At 34.9% G+C, this 25,214-nt stretch overlaps 1 protein-coding gene across 12 annotated transcripts in view; it reads left to right on the top strand.

The window, feature by feature from the left end:
- slc4a10a (solute carrier family 4 member 10a) overlaps positions 1-25,214 on the top strand; it is a 128,826-nt gene that overhangs the window by 86,140 nt on the left and 17,472 nt on the right. For all 12 annotated transcript variants that reach the window (XM_073916448.1, XM_001335416.9, XM_073916447.1 and 9 more), the window contains 13 exons: positions 2,383-2,483; positions 2,580-2,754; positions 2,867-3,000; positions 5,513-5,758; positions 8,564-8,669; positions 16,630-16,791; positions 17,952-18,065; positions 18,155-18,316; positions 20,305-20,556; positions 20,650-20,718; positions 22,518-22,691; positions 24,879-25,001; positions 25,096-25,160. In XM_073916448.1, coding sequence (XP_073772549.1) covers positions 2,383-2,483; positions 2,580-2,754; positions 2,867-3,000; positions 5,513-5,758; positions 8,564-8,669; positions 16,630-16,791; positions 17,952-18,065; positions 18,155-18,316; positions 20,305-20,556; positions 20,650-20,718; positions 22,518-22,691; positions 24,879-25,001; positions 25,096-25,160 — 1,883 coding nt within the window. The remainder of the gene's footprint in view (positions 1-2,382; positions 2,484-2,579; positions 2,755-2,866; positions 3,001-5,512; positions 5,759-8,563; positions 8,670-16,629; positions 16,792-17,951; positions 18,066-18,154; positions 18,317-20,304; positions 20,557-20,649; positions 20,719-22,517; positions 22,692-24,878; positions 25,002-25,095; positions 25,161-25,214) is intronic.

The raw sequence follows: 25,214 nt of genomic DNA, 5'->3' as shown, positions 1-25,214 counted from the left end.
CAACCCAGGCTCATTGTGGAAACGTAGCCACGCGGACGTTTCTGCGGACTGCGAGATACGTCCCGGGAGGTACGTATTCGAGCGTTTTTTGTTTTCGCGGATAACAAGCGGGAGAGGCCGCTGTGTGCGCTTTTTCGCGTCTCGGGCGACTCTCGGGAGCGCGCGCCGTTCGCACCCGCGCTGTTCTCGCGCAAAAAGCCGCCGGATCGGCTGACCCGGCCGCCCACCTCTTCCTCCACCTCCTCCTCCTTCCCTAAACCCAAGCGACGGTTTGCAAAAGCCGTCCAGAAAAACAAACAAAAAAATTTTTCGACCGCGTTTTCGGATCCCGCCGCGTTCTCGCCCTTATTTTTCGGATTCTGTTTTTCATCTTACCTGATTTCTGGAACCGCTGTTCCCCAGACTCGATCCTGGTCGTCGTCCCCGCAGCCGGCTCCTCCTCCGGGGCCTCCGCTCCGCCGACGCAACGCTGTAAGCTAAGCGGACAAACTGGTTGCATCGGGAAAGCCCTCCACTCGGAGGCGAGCCGTCGGCCGGTGAGCGCGAAGACGAGAAGCGGATCGGCGCCACACCGCCCCGCAGCATTCGGTCAAAAAAAACTAAACGCGTCCGTACGTAGCTCCGGCCACGTAAATCAACTATAGCAATAATAAAAAAAAAACTAGACTGTAGGTCAGGGGTGTCCAAACTCGGTCCTGGAGGGCCGGTGTCCTGCTGAGTTTAAGTCCAACTTGCTTCAACACACCTGCCAGGAAGTTTCTAGTATACCTAGTAAGAGCGTGATCAGCTGGTTCAGGTGTGTTTGATTAGGGTTGGAGCTAAACTTTCCAGGACACCGGCCCTCCAGGACCAAGTTTGGACACCCCTACTGTAGGTAAAATGCAAAAAATGCTCTGTTCTTCACTGCCTCATTGTTTTAAGATGTAAAGTGTGTATCAGACCAGACAAGAAGCACTGCTTTAAATTCCATTGTTCTTCACCGTATCTTTAAAATATGGAAATTGATTTTACTACATTATGTTTAATGAAGTTTCTACACTAGCTTGCTACTCCTGACGGCCGTTGCATTTAAACTGTCTTTTGTCTCATTTTACACTTGAACAACTAAATGAAGGCTTAAGTCTATGATTATGAAGTATCTGATTTGACTTTAATTACATTACAACATCTTATGATTATGAACAAATTATGAAGTATCTAATTATACTTTAATTACATTACAGCATCATTGGTGTAAAAGGCTCCTTATGAAATTAAAGTCACATTAACCTTTCACTGGAAGTTTATCGGTGGCTGTAAAACACTATTAAAATGAATGAGTTAATAAATTTTTACAGCTAAGATCGATGTTTTGTGTCAATTTGATTGGATTTTTGTGGCAAGTAGCTGTGTAATGAGCCAGATAATGTACATCTAGGTCAGGGGTGTCAAACTCTTCCTGTAGGGCCGCAGCCCTTCAGAGTTTAATTCCAACTCTGCTACTAAACACTAAAGCTGCGGTCACACTGGGCCTTTCTCCCCATATACTTCCATTCATACGCACACATATGCGTCAGACCGGAAGCACAAGGTCATGCGTCAAGTTTTGCAGGTTGCTGCAGTGCAAAGTTCAAGCTTGGTGAACTCTGACCTGCGAAATCGCATCACTTGATTGCGTGAGACCAATCGAGGATCAAAACATGACATCTCTTGACAGAAATTTAAAACATGGAGCAATCGCTCTCTTTTTTAAATGTCTAATAAGCTTGTTTAATGGGCAAAGCAGTGGCGCAGTGGCTAGTGCTGTCGCCTCACAGCAAGAAGGTCGCTGGTTGGAACCTCGGCTCAGTTGGCGTTTCTATGTGGAGTTTGCATGTTCTCCTTGCCTTCGCGTGGGTTTCCTCCGGGTGCTCCTGTTTCCCCCACAGTCCAAAGACATGCGGTACAAGTGAATTGTGTAGGCTAAATTGTCCATAGTGTATGAGTGTGTGTGTGGATGTTTGTGTGTAGATGTTTCCCAGAGATGGGTTGCGGCTGGAAGGGCATCCGCTGTGTAAGAACGTGCTGGATAAGTTGGTGGTTCATTCCGCTGTGGCGACTCCAGATTAATAAAAGGACTAAGTCGACAAGAAAATGAATGAATGAAGCTTGTTTAATCCCGGTCCTTTTCACAGCGCCGCAGAACAGAATATCGCATGCTCAAATTCTAATGTGACCGCAGCTTTACCTGTAGGTTTCAAGCAAACCTAAAGGACTCAATTATATTTTGATCAGGTGTGGTTAATTAGAGTTGGAACTAAACTGTGCAGCGCTGTGGTTTGACACCTGTGATCTAGGTGGTTGCAGCTTTACTCTGCGAGAACAGCATTGTTTCTAATGTTGTTTTGTGTCTCAATCTGATAGGAGAAGCGTAAAGTTCCTCCTCTGGCTAATGGTGGTGCAGATCTTGGGGAGGAAGAGGAACATGGAGGCCATGGTGGACCAGAGCTACAACGCACTGGGAGGTCAGAAATCTGTCCATATCTACTGTTTATTTTATGTTTGATAAATCCCCATATTTGAGACCGACCTGGATCTCAGATGTTCTGTTAATTGTACAGGATTTTTGGTGGCCTTTTCCTGGACATCAAGCGCAAGGCTCCTCACTATCTGTCAGACTACACAGACGCCCTCAGCCTGCAGTGTCTGGCCTCCTTCCTCTTCCTCTACTGCGCCTGCATGTCTCCGGTCATCACCTTCGGAGGTCTGCTGGGAGAAGCTACTGAAGGACGCATAGTAAGAATGCATATAGGCAATTTATTTAGCAAGTTTATAGACGCAAAACTGTATTTCAAGAGACCTGGGTTGATTATGCTGCCATTGTGATATCTTTTCATTTGTCTTTTAGAGTGCAATAGAGTCTCTTTTTGGAGCCTCTATGACGGGTATTGCATACTCATTGTTTGCCGGGCAGCCCCTCACTATTCTGGGCAGTACAGGGCCTGTATTGGTCTTTGAGAAAATCCTCTTCAAATTCTGCAAGTAAGGCTCCTTTGGTTTCAAATAGTTCTGTTCTTTTATTTTGTAATGTTTCATTAGGTTTATAGTGGAAGAATAAGGAAATGCACTTTCACAGTAGTCTGCTTGATTATAAGAATGCATGTACAGTGGTCTGCATTGTTGTAGTATGATATATAATTAAAAGAGAAAATGCAGAATACACTACTTGACAAAAGTCTTGTCGTTGATCCCAGTTGTAAGAGCCGCTTGATCTAGTTGATCATTTGGAAAAGTGGCAGAAGGTAGATTTTTCAGATGAATCATCCGGTGAGCTGCATCCCAATCATTACAAATACTGCAGAAGACCTACTGGAACCTGCATGGACCCAAGATTCTCACATAAATCAGTCAAGTTTGGTGAAGGAAAAATCATGGCTTGGCGTTACATTCAGTATGGGGGTGTGCGAGAGATCTGCAGAGCGGATGGCAACATCAACAGCCTGAGGTATCAAGGCATTTGTGCTGCCCATTACATTACAAACCACAGGAGAGGGCAAATTCTTCAGCAGGATAGCGCTCCTTCGTTTGAGCATGAATGGGGTAAGATATAGGAGGAGGCATTGAAGATGAATCCAAAGAATCTTGATGAACTCTGGAAGTCCTGCAAGAACACTTTCTTTGCCATTCCAGATGACTTTATTAATAAGTTATATGAGTCATTGCAGAGATGTATGGATGCAGTCGTCCAAGCTCATAGGAGTCATACACAATATAATTTTTTTTTTTTTTACTACACCATGACTTTATATTCTTTACTGTACATTATTTGTGTTAAGTGACCAGACTTTTGTCTAAGCCAAACCGTACTATCTTAATTTAATAATTAAAAATCAAGGCATGATCATTATTTTATTTTGGTAAAAGAAGCGTAATCTTGAGGCCTTTGCCTTTCAAATAAGTCACTTCTCACATGACCAACTAGAAGTCAGGTTATTAATTGATGTTCCTAAAACTTGGATAGGTGACAAGACTTTTTTCAGGTTTCACGCATAGACCCACATACACATGGACCCTACACACACTCAACAATTTGCTGCTGGCTTCTGGTTAAATAAGATTTATTTTAAGTATTTTCTTTAGTATTTTTAAAGTGTTTTCTTAAGCATTTTCTTTAAGTATTTTGTTTAGTATTTTTCTTTTCTTTTGTTTTGTATTTGTTTTGTTCGCATTTGAGTTTTTATTGCATACATTTTAGTAACGTTGTAAATGAAACCCAATTTTAGTGCTGAAAATAATAATAAAACTCCAAAAAGTTTTCCAGTAGAAAACAAACTAAAATATTTGAGTTTTTTTGTTATAGTAAGTACATAAGTGTAATATATATATATATATATATATATATATATATATATATATATATATATATATATATATATATTCACACAGTGCTCAGCATAAATGAGTACACCCCCTTTTGAAAATGAATATTTTTAGCTCAGTGAATTAACTTAACATTTTTTGGTGGATTTAAACAAAACAGTTTTATGATACATACAGTTATATAACAATTATATTTATTAACATAAGGGTGTGGTCACAGATCACCTTTAGTAATAGAGAGAAAAAACATTTAAAATCAAATGCGTTATTGACAAAAAAATAAATAAAAATAAAAACTTCTACTCTAAAAAACTTCTAATTCTACTAAATTTGATATTTTTTTGTCTTTTGATTTTTACTGTTTATTGAAATTTTATTTAATATTTTCCCCCAACCTATAAATATTGGTGTAAAAATATTTGGCCTGTGACTGTCTTGCTAAAAGTACATAAAAACAAACAAAGATGAATCCAGCTGCAAGTGTATTTATCATAACCAAAAGTCATAAATCAAACAGTGCAAGCACTCCAAACAGGATAACAAACGACCTAAACAACGAGCTGGACTTGAGCCAAAATAAGTCAATTTGAGAACTGAGAACAAAGTAAAGAATTGCCGCTAAGATATAGGTGTTGAAATTAACCACAGCTGAAGTGACTGATCAGAACACCTGATCGGTGTTGAGCAATGAAACACGTGACCACAAAAAAGACAACCACAAAAAGAGCGCACACATAACCGTGATAGTTACCGATTTTCTTTTTTTTTTTTTTAAGATTTAGGGCTAATGTACAGTACATGCACAAATATATTATTGTAAAGCATCCTTTAGAAAATATAAAAAAAAAATAGATCTTTGAGGGGTGTACTCATTTATACTAAGCACTGTATATATATATATATATATATATATATATATATATATATATATATATATATATATATATATATATATGTATATATAGGGTTAGTGTGTATAAATAAATAAAATATATTTATTTATTTATACACACACACAATTTTATTTATATGTACATTTTTTAATAGCTGAAATATTAAATTTAGTCTGTACCTTAAGTATTGTTTTCCTTCAATCCCCAAAATGTCTTAGTTCTAAGACTCATTTAACTGTAGGTGACAGTGGAATTTATTTTATTTGTGTGTTTCTCCTAAGAGAGTATGGTCTGTCCTACCTCTCCTTACGCGTGTGCATCGGCCTGTGGACGGCCTTTTTCTGTCTTCTGCTGGTGGCCACAGATGCCAGTTCACTCGTGTGTTACATCACGCGCTTTACAGAGGAGGCCTTCGCTTCTCTCATCTGCATCATCTTCATCTACGAGGCTCTGGAGAAACTCATCCATCTGGGAGAGACGTACCCTTTCAACATGCACAACGACCTCAACAAACTCACTCAATACTCGTAAGTAAACACACACACAAACACTACATCCAGCAGGATAATGCACCATGTCATAAACTGCGAATCACCTCAGACTGGTTTCTTGAACACGACAATGAGTTCACTGTGCTCAGATGGCTTCTGCAGTCACCAGATCTCAATCCAATAGAGCACCTTTGGTATTTGATGTGGTGGAATGGGAGATTCACATCATGGATGTGCAGCTGACAAATCTTCAGCAACTGCGTGAGGCTATCATGTCAATTTGTGCCAAAATCTCAGAGGAATATTTCCAGTACCTTGTTGAATCTAGGTCATGAAAGATTAAGACAGTTCTGAAGGCAATAGGGGGTCCAACCCAGCACTAGTAAGGTGTACCTAATAAAGTGGCCAGTGAGTGTATATAAGGCTTATGTGAAGTCAGTTTGAACCTTTTTGCTGATTTGCCACTTTTAAGATAACATAAAATAATGAATTGTATAAGTGTCATGTGCAGGACCAAGTCTAGGACAACAAAAGTAAGGATTCAAGTGCAGTTTAATAATGGCCGTTTCCACTGAGCGGTATGGTACAGTGCAGTTCAATATGCTTTTGTGGCCATTTCCACTGTCAAAAGATACCAAAAAGCGAACTGTATCGTACCACTTAGTCGTACAGGCAGGCATTGTTCAGCACAGGAGCAAAACAGGAACATACAAGTCGTCCAAATCATTAAACAGGCATAAGGGCAGTACAGTTGTCAAAAAAGCATCGTCAATTTGTAAAGTATATTCCTCATCACTGTCGCAACTTGCCCACTTGGTTTGGGTCTTGTGGAGCTGCACATGGATTGATTTGCTCTGTGTTTAGACTTTCAGCAGTGAAAATTAAACCACACTGAACTAAACTAAACTAAACTGTAATTTTGAAAACTGGACTGACACAGTTTAAATTGCAATTTACTAGAACGTCTATGTAAAGCTGTTTTGACACAATCTTCATTGTAAAAGGACTATAGAAAAAAAGATGAATTGAATTAAATTGAAAAAGCACACAACAAAAAGACAATGCTTAGGTCAAAACCATGGCAAGCAAAACAAAGGACTAGAAATACTTACTACAACAAACAAAGACACAGCAAAGAACTGGTGTGTGGTGTTTAAATAGTCCAAATGATCAGCAAGCTTCAGCTGCATGTGTGTCATAGTGGTGATCGCCGAATGGTGTGTATGAAACTGCACGATGGGATTTGTAATTCATTAAGGTGGCATATGTAGTTCACCAGTGATTTACCAGGACTAGATTGATGGTGATCTTGACACTATGGCCCTGTTTACACTAATGTGTTTTCATTTTAAAATGCATAAGTTTTGCTTCGGTTACGCCATCCGTCCACACTACGCTGGAGTTTTCGAATGTGGAAAACGGAGCACTTTGGAAATGCTGAAGAGGCCGTTTTCATTCTAAAACACTGCTGCTCCGTCTCAATGTGGATGGGGGAAAATGGAGACATCTGAAAACGGAGGCGGTACTGCCGACATTCACCTCTCTGATTGGGGCGAATATTCAGTAGCTTACACACAGTTCAGTCCTGCATCCTCTCCTTGAAGTTCAGACTTCGCAAGTTTGATATGTAAAACAGACTCCCGAGGACATGTCATTAAATCTTCAAAGGGAACAGTGTACTTTATAACCTTACTCACATCATCCTGGATACGTACATTGTTTCACTTTCTTAACAATAAAATTAAAGCATGATATGAGGAACTGCTATTTTCATTTTGTCATTAACAACTTAACAGACAGCAGAAATGTTGAGGCGTCGTGCTGCATATTTGAGCTCCATTTTCACTGTATGCATATTTATAGCAAAACAGAGACTATAACATCACTGCCTCCTTTCATTTTTATTGAAAATACGAAACATACCCTCTCTATTGCTGAATATCAGTTTTAATAATCAATAATGGCCATTAAAGAAGTATAACATACAATAAGTTTATACATTATGGGAAATAAAGGCAAGCAATCAGTCAATATACAAAATGTACGTGGTTCCATTAATTATTAACTTATATTTGCGCTCAGCCAAAACATGTTACTTGAGAGCAAGTAATAGATTCAAAAGACTAAAGTCTGGAAATATGCCGTTAGATAGAAACCAGATGAATTAAATATCTTGTTTAATAAATATAGTGAGATTAGATCCAGCGGTAGATCCTTGATGAACAGTCCAACGAGCGCAGCTCTCGTCTGAGTAGATATGCTGCAGTGCATGCCAGAGTGTGTGTGTGGTCACGTGATGTGCGTTTTTAGTTGTTTGGTGTAGATGGAGAGTTGTTCAGAAACGCTAGTGTGGACGTGGATCGTTTTCATTCTAAAACACTGTTTTTAAAACGAAAACATACTAGTGAAAACGGGGCCCACAGTTTTAAACATCTGCAGAAAAGGCTTGGGGTTGAAATTGCCTGGGTTAATTGATTTGTACAAAATCCAGGTGTTATGGAAAGCACATCAAACTATATCTGGCATATCTCAATCTCCTTTTGATTCATTTGAAACTCTTCTGTCAGGATCTCGTTATTTACATTTTTAGTCGTTTCTCGTGGTATTGATTTGCTGCATTTGAATGGGAAGAGGTAGTTGCTCTTTTTAGTGCTATTGAAGTTGTGTCTGTCTTATGTGAATGTTGTGAATTGTGTAAATTTATTATGCTGGAGAACAAATTGCCCCATTGTAGGCACAATAAAGTTTACACACACATACATGCATCATTAATTTTTAATGTCACATGTTGACAAATTTCTCATTGTAAAATTTTGTCATGTGTTTTTGTGTGTCTTGCAGGTGTGTATGCACAATTCCTAAAGAACCCAGTAATGCCACACTGAAGTACTGGGAGGAAAAAAACATCACTGCATCTGAGATCGACTGGTTAGGCCTAGATGTCAAGGTAAATGTGGCTATTGGTGCATTCAGAACTTTCTGGATCGTGTAAACACGCTTGGCTTAACTGAAACTGTAACTAACTGGTGTGATTGCTTTGCTGCAATTTGTGCTGTTTCTTTTAAAAAAGTGTGCAATCTGCCATCTATATCTTTAATTTTTTTATTATTTATTTGTATTCATTTGATCAAATTCCATATCTTTGCAGACTGCATCTATTGTGTTTTTTTTAGTTTTTGTTGTTGTTGTTTTTTTTTTTTTACAAAAACCCAGCTTACAAAAATCTACCTGACTTTGTGAAGTTCATTGTGCTTTCAACATAAAAATACTGTGCAATGTTTCCATCACTACTTGAGCGCATCATGGATAGCTTCGTTTTAATGGAATTTTAGCGAACTGAATGCTTGTTTGCCATTACATTTTTTTTCCAAATGTTGTGCATTTTAAAATAAAAAAAAAGGTTTAAACATTTTAAGATGTTATGACCTTCTAATTTGTTTTCCTTTAAAGGTTCACGAAACACTCGAGAACTTTTTTGAGATTTTAACAGATTTGTGTGTGTTGAGCATCAGTTAAGAGAATGTTAGGACCTGTTAGCTTTAATTGTGGAATATTTTGAGCTTTAGTCAGCTAATTTCAGCTAACGGGTTTAAAATGATTCTTGGGGCGAGATTAAAATCGGCAACTGAGCGCAGAACTGCAAGTGCAAAGATGACACGTCTGTTTCTCATTATTATTCATAGCGGAGTTTTCTTATCCTATGAGAAGAGCCGGTTTCTTAATTATTCATGAGAGCACGTGCTTTCCAAACGCGAGGCAGACCTGCAAGTGCCAAGCTGTGAGACACGGACCCACGGCACACAGTATTTAGCTGTTCATGAAGGCTCGTATGTGTTTGTTTCCATGATCCACAGGGTTCGTTGCATGTTTTTCCCCCCGATCCTGTCAGGGCCGATACAGCAAAGCTGTAAGTGTCCATCAAGCATTTTTGTCTGGGGAGCAGTATGAGGATTGGTGAACGGCGGACCTTGTCTTTTATCAGGAGTTCGTTCACATTTAGACACATCGCCATGCTGCTGTTTGCCTTAATCCTCTAGATCAGGGGTTCTCTTTTTACATGGTCATCAAGCCGCGACCCAAATTTTTAGAAACTATAATACAACTTTAGGAGTTATAATTAATTTGTATTTATTTGTTAACATACACAAGTAGTGACAGATAAATTATAAGACATTCATAGAGACTTACAAATCAACAATATTTTATTGCTGTCATTTAAAAAAATAGATCAAATTATAGAAATATTATAAAATAAAAACAACAAATATTGTAAACAGTGGTTAGGGTAAGTAAAAGTTCAGTTACTATGAACTAAACTGAACTGTTAATAAAACATGTCTGGTTTCTAAATGTCATTTTAATTTAGAAGGTTTCTCTCTTATGAGAGTACCTCACTACATATGACACGAGGCTTTAGGTATTTTTTTTCGTCAATATATGTAAATCAATACTTTACATATTCGGGGTCGTACAAACGGTAGGGTTTTCGCGCACAAATTTGAAAATAAAAGTCCGGTATAAGCAAAATAAGTAAAAAATTCAACTTTTGTTGTTTTTTTGACCACACACTCCGCGGGTCGCGACCCACCAGTTGAGAAACACTGCTCTAGATTACCAACAGGTTTAATGGTTAAAATAGACAGGTCAAGAGACCTGCTGCACTGACGCTGCATTCCTGCCCATTCCTGCCCTTTGCTTGCGGAGCTCCGCTCCCATTATGATGCATCTTTTGTAAAAATTCTGAGGTAGACTTGAACCGAAAGTGGGGGGTGTCATGACCCTTTAAAAAGCCAATGTGTTTGTGTTTGTTGTGTTCTGTTAAATACTTTAAATGTATCCTGTTATTTCAGTAATCAGCAAACTAGATAACACTGCTCAGAGATGGCATACATCTATCTACACAACAGATGCATACTTTTATGAAGTTATAAGGTTTATAGATGATGGCATTGTATAAATTAGAAACTCATTACAAGGAAGGCCTACAGTATTATTGCATTCAGCAGTATCTGCACACCTCTGATTGGCCATTGCATTAATAAGAGACAAGCGCGTGATTAGTTGTAATTCACAATGCTTAAAAAGCAAGTAATGCATTGTATGAAGATCAAAGGCATTTTAAAGGGTTAGTTCACTTTAAAATGAAAATTAGCTAATAATAAATAAAATTCTTTTTTTACAAAGGCAACAGGTAACATGTATATGTTTTTTTAGTCATTCAAACAAGTCCAGTAAAGGACAATCATCCATTATAAAAAGTGCTTCACGTGCCTCCATGGGTGAAAAACAAAGTAAAGGATTGAGACTGTTGTTGTCTTCTTCTTCTTCTTTATTAGAGGTGCATTTTTATGGCATTTAGCACCACCAGCTGGACAGGATTGTGAGGCCTTTTAAGGGGATGACATAGAGCATAGGGTCACAAATTTGAAGTGGAAAAGTCCAAAATAAAAAGTTCTAAAAATTAATAAATAAATATACTGTATAAAAAAAACGTTTGGAGGATTTTGATTATACTGTAGGTCAAGCAGAGATGTTTTTATTTTCATGCCTGGCATTTAGTTATCACTCTTCACTGCACTTTCACATTCATTTCAACAGTTCGAATGCACGGAAAATGTGCCTCTATGGAAGAAGACGACGACATTGGCACGGTTTCTTGCTGAAGATGCAAAAATGTATATAAAGTGTTCAAATAAGGATATTTTTTTCTCCCAAAATGTATTGATTCATGACAAAAGACCTTTATTCCCACCCCTGAGCACTGCTAGGCACTTTTTTATTAGGCTGGCTTGAGAAACAAGCCAGACTACTGAAATCCTATTTAAACTTATTATTTTTTTTATATATTATTCTTCTTCTTCTGAGACTAAAATTCAAAATCTATCTCCTCCTAGAGCTTTCGAGCTATGACCCCCAAACTCACACCAGACCTCCAAACTATTCTGACTCGGTATGCCATATCTTTTCCGACTGATCCGACTTTCGATTTTCCGAAAAACGTCCCGGGACCGTCGGAAAAATCCCATAGACTTAACATTGGACCAAACTTTGTGACCTTATAACTCTGCGTCAGACTGTCACACAGACTTCTAACTGGGCTCATTTAACTCAGACTACCTAACTGCCAATAACTGATGAGGTTTTAACTTTCTGGCCACGCCCTAGCAACCACTTTTGGACCCTAGAAACTGTCCCATAGACTTCCATTCAAAGGACTCTCATTGACTTAACATGGGATCAAAATTTGTGAGCTCATAACTCTGCATCAGACTGTCATACAGACTAATGGCTGAGCTCATTTAACTCAGACTACCAAACTGCCAATCACTGATGAGCTTTTAACTTTCTAGCCACACCCTAACTACCAGATACTGCACCCTAGCAACAACTGTCCCATAGACTTTTATTGCAAAAGACTGTCATTGACTTAACAATAGATCTAACTTTGTGACCTCAAAACTATCTATCTATCTATCCTTTTTCAAACTGCTTTTATCTATCTATCTATCTGTCTATCTTTCTATCTATCTATCTATCTATCTATCTATCTATCTATCTATCTATCTATCTATCTATCTATCTATCTATCTATCTATCTATCTATCTATCTATCTATCTATCTATCTATAAACTGTTTTTATCTATCTATCTATCTATCTATCTATCTATCTATCTATCTATCTATCTATCTATCTATCTATCTATCTATCTATCTATCTATCTATCTATCTATCTATCTATCTATCTATCTATAAACTGTTTTTATCTATCTATCTATCTATCTATCTATCTATCTATCTATCTATCTATCTATCTATCTATCTATCTATCTATCTATCTATCTATCTATAAACTGTTTTTATCTATCTATCTATCTATCTATCTATCTATCTATCTATCTATCTATCTATCTATAAACTGTTTTTATCTATCTATCTATCTATCTATCGATCGATCGATCGATCGATCGATCGATCTATCTATCTATCTATCGATCGATCTATCTATCTATCTATCTATCTATAAACTGTTTTTATCTATCTATCTATCTATCTATCTATCTATCTATCTATCTATCTATCTATCTATCTATCTATCTATAAACTGTTTTTATCTATCTATCTATCTATCTATCTATCTATCTATCTATCTATCTATCTATCTATCTATCTATCTATCTATCTATCTATCTATCTATCTATCTATCTATCTATCTATCTATCTATCTATCTATCTTCGTTTCAAACTTTTTAAAACTGTTTAAATTAAACAAACTATTTCCAACAGACTTTCTCAAGCCAGCCTAAAGTTTGTCTCGACGAACTTTAATAATCTTTATGAATTGATGTGCTTTATAAGGGTACAAGTTTTTCTTCAACAATCCAATAAATTGAAAAGCAAAAGATAATTATTTAAGTAACTCAGACTGAAAGTAATATACTTTGTATACTTAGTAACATGCCCAGGGCACTTTGAGGATGAGCAAATAATGGAACAATTTTCAGTTTTTGATTAACTAACCTTTAAACAAAACAATGATGGATAAAAAAAAAAGATTAAACTACTGTATAATACATGTCAGGATAGTATTGGCAATGTCAGATTCAGCCATCAGAAAAAAAAACTTATAGTTGTAATGATACCAAATATGCACAATTACAAAGATTCCTATCTGCACAACTGGAATTTAAAACATTTAGTGTCTTCTGCTTGTCAGCAGAGCATTACAGAACTGTCTAAACTTTGACATTTTTAATAGATTAAGTCAACACTAATAACTAAGTTGAAAAATTTACTTCAGCCAGGGGTGCGTTTCCCAAGCAACGACATAACTCACGGCTGATTATTATAGTATAATGCTTAATTTGGGGAAAAAAAACAAAACCCGTAGTTTCTCTGTCACAAATCCATCGCTTGAACCACGTTAGTTATAACGTAAAATGTTCATAATGATGCTTTAAACTGGGTGGAGTAACTACTTCTTTAGAGAAAAACCCATAATTTCTTTGTGCAGATTATGTTGTTTTACCCGCACACGCATTTAATATAAAATCCAATATTAGATTTGGTTAAAACATGCACTCGCTTTCCATATCAATTGAAATCTATGTAAATGGCACATATAGGACCTATGTTTGCTTTACTAATATTATCCGCTTGTTAAGTGGTGACGTATGTAATACTGTTTCCGGGTCCAAGCCGACACTCATTTGAGTTGAGAAATCATTCGTTTATGATCACGTTTTATTCCTATCACACATTAAAGTTAATTTTATATAAAATCATAGTGTACACAACAATCTCTGGGCTTGCTGCAGAAATATAAAAACTTTTACAATTTATAAAGAAATGGATCACTTTCTGGCCATTGGATATTAGGCATAGACATATATATTGCGATTGTGATTTTCGAAAGTATTAAATCGCTTTGTAAACGTTTATTATTACCATTTCATGAGCCTCCCCATACAGTTGAATAGAGCGCTTGTACCCGGAAGCCGCTTCGCGTGACGTCACACTTAACAAGCGGATTGAGAACATTACGTATTCTATTTTAAAACATGTCACTTACAAAAGCTTAGACGTATTCTAATATCATATATAAATCATATAAATAAATAAAAAATTAGGCTATTTATTATGAAATGAAATGTAATATTTATTGTTAATTAGAAAAAAATCATACTATTCCATACAAAAATCTATATTTTTGTATAAAATATTATATACTATACAAAAATCATAATATTGATGATGATGATGATGATGATGATGATAATAATAATAATAATAATAATTAATATTATTATCATTAAGTAGAATTTTTTTTTTTTTTAAGTTTTTTACAATTTGACACTTGTAAACCACTGCAGAAAGCTCTAATCAGCAGGTCCATATCATTTACAGTACATATGCTTAAATAACCTACTATAAATTAAAAGCATTAACATATGCTGGTTTTTGGTTTTCACAAGCTTTGGAGACGTAACATAAGTTTCGCTTTTAAATAATAGGTCACCTATAGCTCTCGCCATGAGGCTGTGTTCAAAATGACATCAATGTTTTCAAAGTGCACTGCAAAGAGAACACAATTATAAACATGAAGATCGCTAAAACTGATCTTTAAAAATAGTTTGAAAGCAAATTACACCTAAGAGAGATAACCTTAATGCTTTTTTTTTATTTTTAATCATTCCAACTTTGAATGTTAAAATGTTCTAAATGAATAGGGCATAGGGTGGAAAAGTGGGAATAGAACACAGCTGGGAACTTTCCAACTACTGTGCCAGCTCCAGAGCTGTAGTTGCAAGTGCTCAAGTTTGCGACGCAGTTGGCAAATGTTCATTGGAGCGATGCATTTGGGAAACGGCAAATCAACAAACTATGTTTGGAACGACGGAACTTGCAACCTTAGTTGGTTAACAATGGTTTTGGGAAAAGCACCCCAGAACTGTACTTTTGCCATGGTTTAGTGTTCGATAGTTCAATTCAGTTTCTGTATTGTTTTGATATAGCAAATACTGTCAGTTTTGTTACGCTAGCATGTGTAGAAACGGTTTAAGTTGTCTGTGTTACAACAACTAAACCCCATATTAGTTATTTTTAGCACAGTTCACTAAAAACATTTCAACAGGCATCTGCCACTCATGTCTGGCCCTCATATATGGGTTAATTCTTTTCAGTGACTCAGATTTGTATAAAAGCAAATCCTCAGCTCTTTCACCTCAGATCATGTCCCGTGCTTAATTCTAAAGCTTTTGCAAATGCACGCAACTACAAACTCAAACACACACACTGTTTTTTTGTTTAATAGAGACTTTTAGTTCCCATATACTTTATAGTCTGTATATTCTGTTCTTATCCACTAATCATAAAAATTACTGGTATTGCAATATGTCTGTGGACAATTCTCACACCAGTACCACACACACATATACAAACACATCCTTGTGATGTCCCAAATGTGTAACAAATCATTAATCTACAAGAAGAGACTTTGTTGACTAAAAGGTCACACTTTATTTTTTATGGTCCGTTTATTGAATTAAGTTACATTGCATCTACATGCCAACTAATTCTCATTAGATTATAAGTAGACTGTTAGGTTGGGGTTAGGGTAAGGGTTGAGGTTAGGGTGAGTGTAAGTTGACATGTGCTTGGAAAGTTTTGTATAGTCAATTAAATGTCTGTTTAAGGAGCATTATCAACATATATTAAGGAGACAGTCTACTATTCAGGCCCGGATTGGCTAATCAGGAGGACCAGGAGAATTCCCGGTGGGCCGGTCCGTTTTTTGTCCGCGAGGGCCGGTGTCCCTAGCTCCAGAACCTGTTGCTCTCAGCAGTCACACTTTTTAAATTTATTTATTTACTTGACCACAGCCTTTTTATTCATTATTTTAAAACAGTTGTTGTGGTCGAGCGGTTAGCAGGTTATGTTAAAATGCCGCGGACCCGGGTTCGATCCTCGCAATTTAGTGTTTTCATTTTTATTGATAAGACATATAATACTGTTAGGGTTGTTGAACATTTGAAGTTCTAAAGCAGCTGTTTTCTCAAAAAAAAAAAAAAAAAAAGAAAAAGACGTGATAGTGTCATTAGAAATTGATTTGGAAATATTTATTTATTTACTTATTTTAATATAGTCAGTCGTGAACTGAGGTGGGCCGGTTTGAGGATTGAAACTCCAGAGCTGAAAAGGTGTCCCACTCCGGCCCTGCTACTATTACTCAAGTGGACCATCAAAATAAACTGTTACTGACTAAAGTTGTATGAGTCATTTATTTGCAGATTTACATTTTTTTTTAAATGCAGGAATGAAGAAGTGAATTGTCCACCGATGATTGTACGAGATTTTATCCTCTTGTGTTTTTCTCTTCTGATCATTGTGTCTGTTGGTTTTTTCAGGGCTGTGTGGAGAACAGGGGTGAATTTGTGGGCAGTGCGTGTGGTCATCACGGTCCTTACATCCCTGACGTCCTCTTCTGGTCTGTCGTTCTCTTCTTCTCCACAGTGGCCATGTCTTCTTTCCTCAAGGAGTTCAAAACCAGCCGCTACTTTCCCACCAAGGTAAGAACTGTCTCTTTTAATTTATTTTTTATTTTTTGGTGTTTTGTGTATTGTAATTAAAATATGTATTTTATTGTATTTTATTCTATTTCTATTTATGATGAAAATGCATATTCATCTTTAACAATATAATATAATGCTTGCATATTTATTTAATGTTTTTTTATTTATAATTGTGTATATGAATTCAAAAAATATGTTTTATGTATTAATAAAAACAGCATTTAATTACATAGTAAAAAAATCGATATAATTTATTAACAATATTTATCTTTAATAATATAATGCAATACTTGCACATTTTATAATTATATAATGTTTTTATTTGTCTATAAGAAAACAAAAATGTATTGTCTAAAAATAAGTTTCTTTTTCGGCTTAGTCTCTTTATTAATTTGGGGTCTCCACAGCGGAATAAACCCCCAGTAATAATATATATATATATATATATATATATATATATATATATATATATATATATATATATATATATATATATATATATATATATATATATATATATATATATAAAATATATATATATATATAATATAATGTAATATAATATAATATAATATAATATTATAAAATTCAGGGGCAATGCAGTGGCGCAGTAGTTAGTGCTGTCGCCTCACAGCAAGAAGGTCACGGGTTCGAGCCTCAGCTGGGTCAGTTGGCATCTCTGTGTGTAGTTTGCATGTTCTTTCTGCGTTCAGGTGAATTGGGTAAGCTTAATAGTCCATAGTGTATAAGTGTGTGGGGATGTTTCCCAGTGATGGGTTGCTGCTGGAAGGGTATCCGCCGCGTAAAAACGTGCTGGATAAGTTAGCGGTTCATTCCGCAGTGGCAACCCCGGATTTATAAAGGGACTAAGCCAAAAAGAAAATGAATGACTGAATGATAATATAATATAATAATAGTATGAGTATATTTTGATCAAAAATACTGTAAAAAATACTGTAAATTTTTGAACTGCTATTACAGTTTGAAATAACTGTTTTCTGTATGAATAAATTTCTTTTTTTTTTATTAATATTAATATAATAATAATTATTATTATTAATAATAATATTATTAATATGACACTCTTTAGTGCTGTAAAAATTCCCCCAGAAATCTATATAATCTGTAATGTTGTTCTCTGTGTTATTTTGCAACAGGTGAGGCAGATTATCAGTGATTTTGCTGTTTTCATCACCATCATGACCATGGTTCTGATCGACTATGGTCTGGGGGTTCCTTCACCCAAACTACAGGTTCCTAATGTGTTCAAAGTGAGTGGTTAGAAGAAGTTTTACTATTTTAATTATTCATCAATTTTCCCATCAATATGTATTCAACATATTTATTTGACCTCTCACAGCCAACCAGAGATGACCGTGGCTGGATTATCAGTCCACTGGGACCAAACCCGTGGTGGACTGTAATTGTGACCTGCATCCCAGCCCTGCTGTGTACTATCCTCATCTTCATGGACCAACAGATTACTGCCGTTATTATTAACAGGAAGGAACACAAGCTGAAGGTTTTAATAAGAATCTTCTTTTGATTATCAGATATTCTTGTAGACTTAATGTTACGGTATGTTTTTGGTTGTGGATGTCGGAATGACAACAATTTCCTAATTTTTTATGTCACTGCTTAGCAAAGTTGGGTGTTCCATAGTAATATACTACTGTAATCTAATTACATTTTTAAGGAACACAGTAATGTATTGAATAACATTTTACATTTGTGTATTTGATTACAGTTACTAAAGTCAATGTAATTGCACAACTTGCGTTACAAATATAATATTTAGAAGAAAGAATACTTCTTTTAAATCACATTTTCTGCTGCAACGTCATTTAATAAGCATGCGCTTTTAAATTGCTGGAGAACTCGAGCTGAAATGGCTGCTGTCAAGAGCGGCTGCTTCTTCAAGTGGAAATACTGACATTACTTTGGTTTTATTAAGCGTAAAAACAATAAAATATTGTTGTGAAATACAGTCCATTTCAAGTCTCTAAAGAACTTTCGACTGCTTTTAACTCGACCAGCAACTTGTTCAAGCATTTGTACAGAAAACAAAACCTTCGAAGACACTACTCGTCACCAGGGAGGACACCGGTGCCCAAAAACACAGCGGCCCAAATCAGCCCAAACATGCCTTAATCAAATTTTTGTGCAGGATCGTGAGTGTAGGTATCTTCTGAATGTAAAGAGAAGCGTAGCTGCTTTCAGGGCCGTTCACATATCACATCTTTTGCGCACGCATATGGAACGTATTGTGCGCTCATTTCCCAGGTGCACCAGTTGAAAACCGTGTGCCACGTGACAAGAACTGACGATCAGCTTCATACTTTGTAAGGAATAAACGCTCTTCGGTTGACTAATTACCTCAGACAAACACAGAACACCCAAACACTGCGGTGCTACTTCATACTGTAGATGTCAGTGGTTTCAGGTATCCAGTTTTCTTCATGTGCTTCTTTTGTGTTAAAAAAAAAGACAAACAGGTTTGGAACAAGTGAATGATGAGAGAATTTTAAGTTCATCCCGCTTAGGCGACCATGGATTAATAAAGGGACTGAGCCGAAAAGAAAATGAATGAATGAATCTCATGTAGCAATCACTGGGGAACATCAATACACACTCATACACTACGGACAATTTAGCCTACCCAATTCACCTGTACCGCATGTCTTTGGACTGTGGGGGAAACCGGAGCACCCTAAGGAAACCCACGCAAACGCAGGGAGAACATGCAAACTCCACAATGAACAGCCAACTTGTAATGTATTTCAGTGAATATTAAATTACCCAAAGAGCAGCAGTTTATTTCGTATATTTTATAGGTATATTTCATATGTTTTAAAAGTAACTTTAAAGTAAAGTAAATAGTAATCTGATTACTTTTTACATAAAGTAATTAGTAATGTAATCAGATTACAATTTTCGAGTAGTAATCAATAATTTGTAACCAATTACTTTTTAAAAGTAACATACGTAACACTGCTGCTTAGTCGTATTTCAAGTTATTAGGTTTTAAGGCAAATTTTATGAATTATATATATTTGAAAGAACAGTATAAGACGCTTAAATGAGATATTTCAAAATAAGAGCTAATCAAAATTAGAGAACACTTTCAGATTTCAACAGGACAAATTTTCAAGTTTACTTTTTTAAAATGGTGAGCTATTCTAACTTCCACTATCATGCCAAACAATTCTAAGAGCATTCAGGTACGGTTCCAGTTGTTTTGTCCATGTAAGACTGAATTGTTTCTTCCAGAAAACTCCTATGTTAGAAGACAGGACAATGTACAAAATCTCAATGGCCAATTAGCTTGAATTGTATTATCAACTGTCATAAATTCAGACCTAAAAAAAAGAGTACTACTTTAATTGGACTAACAGTATAGTAAAGCACAATTCAAATTCTATTCTAATATCTAAATTTTGAACGATAAGGATTATGTTATTTCTGGAGAAATCAAGTGTATATAAACTGTTCTCTGATTGTGATCTACAGAAAGGCTGTGGTTATCATCTGGATCTGTTTGTGGTGGGTGTGATGTTGGGCGTTTGCTCTGTGATGGGTCTGCCGTGGTTTGTGGCTGCCACTGTGCTGTCGATCAGCCATGTCAACAGTCTGAAGCTGGAGTCTGAATGCTCCGCTCCTGGAGAACAGCCCAAGTTCTTGGGCATCAGAGAGCAGCGCTTCACCGGCCTCATGATCTTCGTCCTCATGGGCAGCTCAGTGTTTATGACCTCCGTACTGAAGGTCCGCCATCTTTGTTCAACACAATGCTAAATGCTTGCAATAAAGAAACGGTGATTTTCATCCTTTTGAATTATTTTCTGTTTTTGTCCTCAGCATATTCCGATGCCTGTGTTATATGGAGTTTTCCTTTATATGGGAGCATCGTCTCTCAGAGGCATACAGGTACTGCATAAGGAAAGACAAATCAACCATGTCTCACAATTGTTTCTTTATCTTACATTATTTAGTATTATGCACATAGTAAAAATATATCAAATGTATTAATGCTTTTTAATTCAACGCAGGCTCATTGGAAATACAAGCCCAGGGCTTTTTGCTTGCAGTTTGTGTTGACAAATCCACGTCAACTGTCTACATTTTTGCAAATTTCAAATGTATTGCTTTCTTATACGTACAATTTACATGTCCTTCTCGTTCAAGTCCATAAGAAGTCGAGGCTTTTAGTGGGTAAAATCCAACTGATAGTATTTTCAAAAGCAAACAAGAAGAGATAATTGATAACCATGGTTTTACCATGATTTCACAATGTTTTTTTTTTTTTACCTGGTTTCATGAACCGTCCTTTGCTGGACTCAAACCTGGTCTGCTCTGCATTCTGAGTTTGACACAGTACAAGGTGAGCTACGGAGCAAACTGACCATCCCGGGAAAGTTGTTCATATAGAAATAAACATGTTCAATTACGCATTACAGGTACACTTAAATTGCTTTTATGGTATTTATTCCATGCTAAACATAGAACTGTGTGTAAACAACCCTTTATTCGTTGATTAATATGTTCCTGTAAATGTCAGTAGTGTGAAAAGAACAAACTGTAGCGTTCGTTTTACCCAGAACAAATTTCCAATGAGCCAGGGTTGCTTTAATTTTACGTTTTGGTAATTTTGTAATATGCTTTGTTTAACGTGTTTTTACATTTTTATTAAAATTGCATGTATTGGTTAATTTGTTTCACTTTATATATTATCAGTTAATACTTAGGATTTCCTAGTGCAAAAGTATTATTAAAATTTAAAAGAACTGTTCTGTATTTTAATTTAAATTAAAATGCAGTTTTAGTTTTCAGTGATGAAAGTTTAATTGTGCTTAATTTTCTGTTCTTTCATGTTTAATTGACGCTGTATTCATATTTTAATTAATATTGTTTGCTTGCTATTATGGTATTGTTTTAAAATATATTACAATACTTAAAATATGTTTTTCTCTCTCATATTTAATATTTTTGAAAATTTGTATAAATACATTTTATTTCTGTGATTTTAAAAGCTGTATTTAAAAGTAAAGAAGGGGATTAATTCTTGGTTTAGAAATCCATATTATTGTAATCATTAATATTTATTAATATTTTGGATCAGTTTAAATTTTTTTATTTTTTTTATGTGCCAGTGTTATTTTAGTATTATTTATATGCGCTGTTGTAGTATTCATTGAATTGACATTATTATATATTAAACATATGTAGTATATGAAAGTGTTAATTTTAGTAGTGTATATTTGTATACATTTTAGCACTAAAACATATTTTTAAGTTTTTTTTTTTGTATGTATTATTTATGTTTTTTTAAATTTAGATATTTATATTTTCAATTTGTTTTTGTTTTAGTTAACAACACTCAATTTTATCCAGATTTCAGTTTTAACTAGAATTTTTTATTAGTAATGTTGGTAATTTTGTCAATCTATGTAAATAAAAAAAGCTTTATCTCATTTGTTGTTTTAACGTAAATTGTATTGTAATGTGTACTTATGTTTTTTTTAAGCTTTACATTTCTTAAGAAATCACTTAAGAAATCGCTTTCTTTTCAATTAATATTTATCATGTAATATTTATATCTTATTTTAACTCTATCCCAAATAATAGTTTTTGTCAAAAAGGACTAAATTGTGTCTAGATGCACTTCAGGTTCAAACTATTTACAGTAGTTCTGACCATATTTAGATGTGTTTGTGTTTGCCATTCAGTTCTTTGATCGCCTGAAGCTGTTTGGGATGCCGGCGAAACACCAGCCTGATTTTATCTATCTGAGACACGTTCCGCTGAGAAAAGTCCACATGTTCACCATTATCCAGCTCAGCTGCCTGGTGCTTCTCTGGGTCATTAAAACCTCCAGAGCCGCCATAGTCTTTCCAATGATGGTAGGACACCTATATTTATATGTATTTGAGTGTGTGCATGATCACCAAGAGCTGAGGAAATTAGGACTGGTTATCAATTCAGATTTAGTCAATTCAATTTCAAGAGCAGTGAATGTTTTCTCTTTTGTTCCTTAATTAAAGTTCCTGTGAAATTAAAATATAGTTTTTTAGATGTTAGTGTCAGTATGTTAAAACAGTGAAAGAATTTGCATTTAGAAGATATTAATATTTACAGTTGAAGTCAGAATTATTAGCCCCCTTTGAATTTTTTTCTTCTTTTAAAATATTTCCCAAATGATGTTAAACAGAGTAAGGAAATTTTACAGTATGTCTGATAATATTTTTTCTTCTGGAGAAAGTCTTATTTGTTTTATTTCGACTAGAATAAAAGCATTTTTTTTTTAGCATTTTAGGGACAAAATTATTAGCCCCTTTAAGCTATATTTTTTCTCAATAGTCTACAGAACAAACCATCGTTATACAATAACTTGCTTAATTACCCTAACCTGCCTAGCTAACCTAATTAACCTAGTTAAGTCTTTTAATGTCACTTTAAGCTGTATAGAAGTGTCTTGAAAAATATCTAGTCTAATATTATTTACTGTCATCATGGCAAAGATAAAATAAATCAGTTATTAGAAATGAGTTATTAAAACTATTATGATTAGAAATGTTTATAAGAAATCTTCTCTCCATTAAAGAGAAATTGGGGATAAAATAAACAATTTCAGGGGGGCTAATAATTCTGACTTCAACTGTATATATGGATTAATATCCATAGTTGTCAGTTTGTCACTTCTGCCTCAATGGATTTCTCATCAAATCTTCTGACCATTAAATTTATTCTTGCAAAAATATTCAAATTGTTAAAAATAATATTTGCTAAAATTCTCTATCTGTTGTAAACCCAAAATTACATTTAGAAGGTGTTGAGTTGACTGATAAAAAATAACAAACATATGCATAATATTTTTCAGAAGCAATATAAAATTACTCCTAGAGGCAAATTTTTCTGGAGCTCTATTATAATACTAATTAGAAAAGAGCCTGGTTAACTCCCTTCAAATACACTATTAATAATAAAAGAAAGGAAATTTAATTTTAAATATTACATACAATTTACTCAGTAAAATCGTTATTATCAAAGTACATTGACATTGTGGTTTCTGCAATGTGGATAAAAATATGAATAATGTGACATTGTAAACAATTTCTGAAAGGATCTAGCCAAATATATTTTTAAAATTACAGAACCCAGTTATTATTTTACAGGTAGATAGACAAAATATATTATTTCTTTATAATGAAAACAAATCCACCAAAAGTCTTGAATAAATTATTAATCTCTTTTATTTGCATAATTTTACTTAAACAAGCAGACATTTGCTAAATCATCTTCCACATTAACAGTTTTTTGTATCGAATATTACTTATTTTCTACAGTGAAATTGTTAAAAAGCCAAAAATCTATGATATGTATTAATTATTATAACACTTTTTTGATTCCCCTGTCATTTCTTAAGTCTTTGGGTGTGGAAATGCTGTACACTATGCTTTGTGTATTTAATTAAATACTTTGTTTATTTTTATATATATATATATATATATATATATATATATATATATATATATATATATATATATATATATAAATATAAATATATATATATATATATATATATATATATATATATATATATATATATATATATATATATATATATATATATATATATATATATATATATAAAGATTATATAAAAATTAGCATTGTCTCGTTATCAAGACAATTCATTAGAAACACGATGAGTGGACTCTTTTGTAGATTTATCAATAGTTTTAAACAGCACACTTTCAGATTTAAACCGTAGCTGGATATTTCACTTCACTTGTTACACACTGCGTGGAAGGTCATTTTCAAAAACCCATAAAAGAGGCTCTTTAAGAAAACAGATTCCCATAACATTCATCCCATTCCATCCTCCACATGTTATCAGTAAAAGAGTTTATCAGTGGTTTTACATCAGAAAGGGAATATGACCTTATGAAGAGTTAAATTTTGCCTGTTTTCAATGTTTTTTTAAAGCCAGAACATACACAAATTGTATTCACAACAATATCATGTCAGCCACTTTTTACCAAATTTTACTGCTGGATTAGATGACATGTCTGTGTGTTTCTGTGCAGGTATTGGCTCTCGTCTTCATCCGTAAGCTGCTGGATTTTGTCTTTTCTAAGCGAGATCTCAGCTGGCTCGATGACCTCATGCCCGAGAGCAAGAAGAAAAAGATGGAAGATGCACAGCAGGAGGTATTAACAACACCACCCTAACACACACTGGTCAATCAGTAAAAATAGTGTTCTAAAACAACAGATGACTAGTGTGTTCTTCTCTCACTTTTAGGAGAATCAGTGTGTCTTGATTGAGGATGAAGGGATTGTACAAGTACCCCTAGAAGGACATTATAAGTAAGTTGGACAATTTTTAGTGCCTTTTTTTTAATGTATTTATTTATTTAGAAA

Source organism: Danio rerio, chromosome 11, assembly GCF_049306965.1.
Source record: "Danio rerio strain Tuebingen ecotype United States chromosome 11, GRCz12tu, whole genome shotgun sequence".
NCBI classification, from domain to species: domain Eukaryota; kingdom Metazoa; phylum Chordata; class Actinopteri; order Cypriniformes; family Danionidae; genus Danio; species Danio rerio.
The sequence above is the reverse complement of the archived record's forward strand: the minus strand, read 5'-3'. Positions and strand labels throughout refer to the sequence as shown.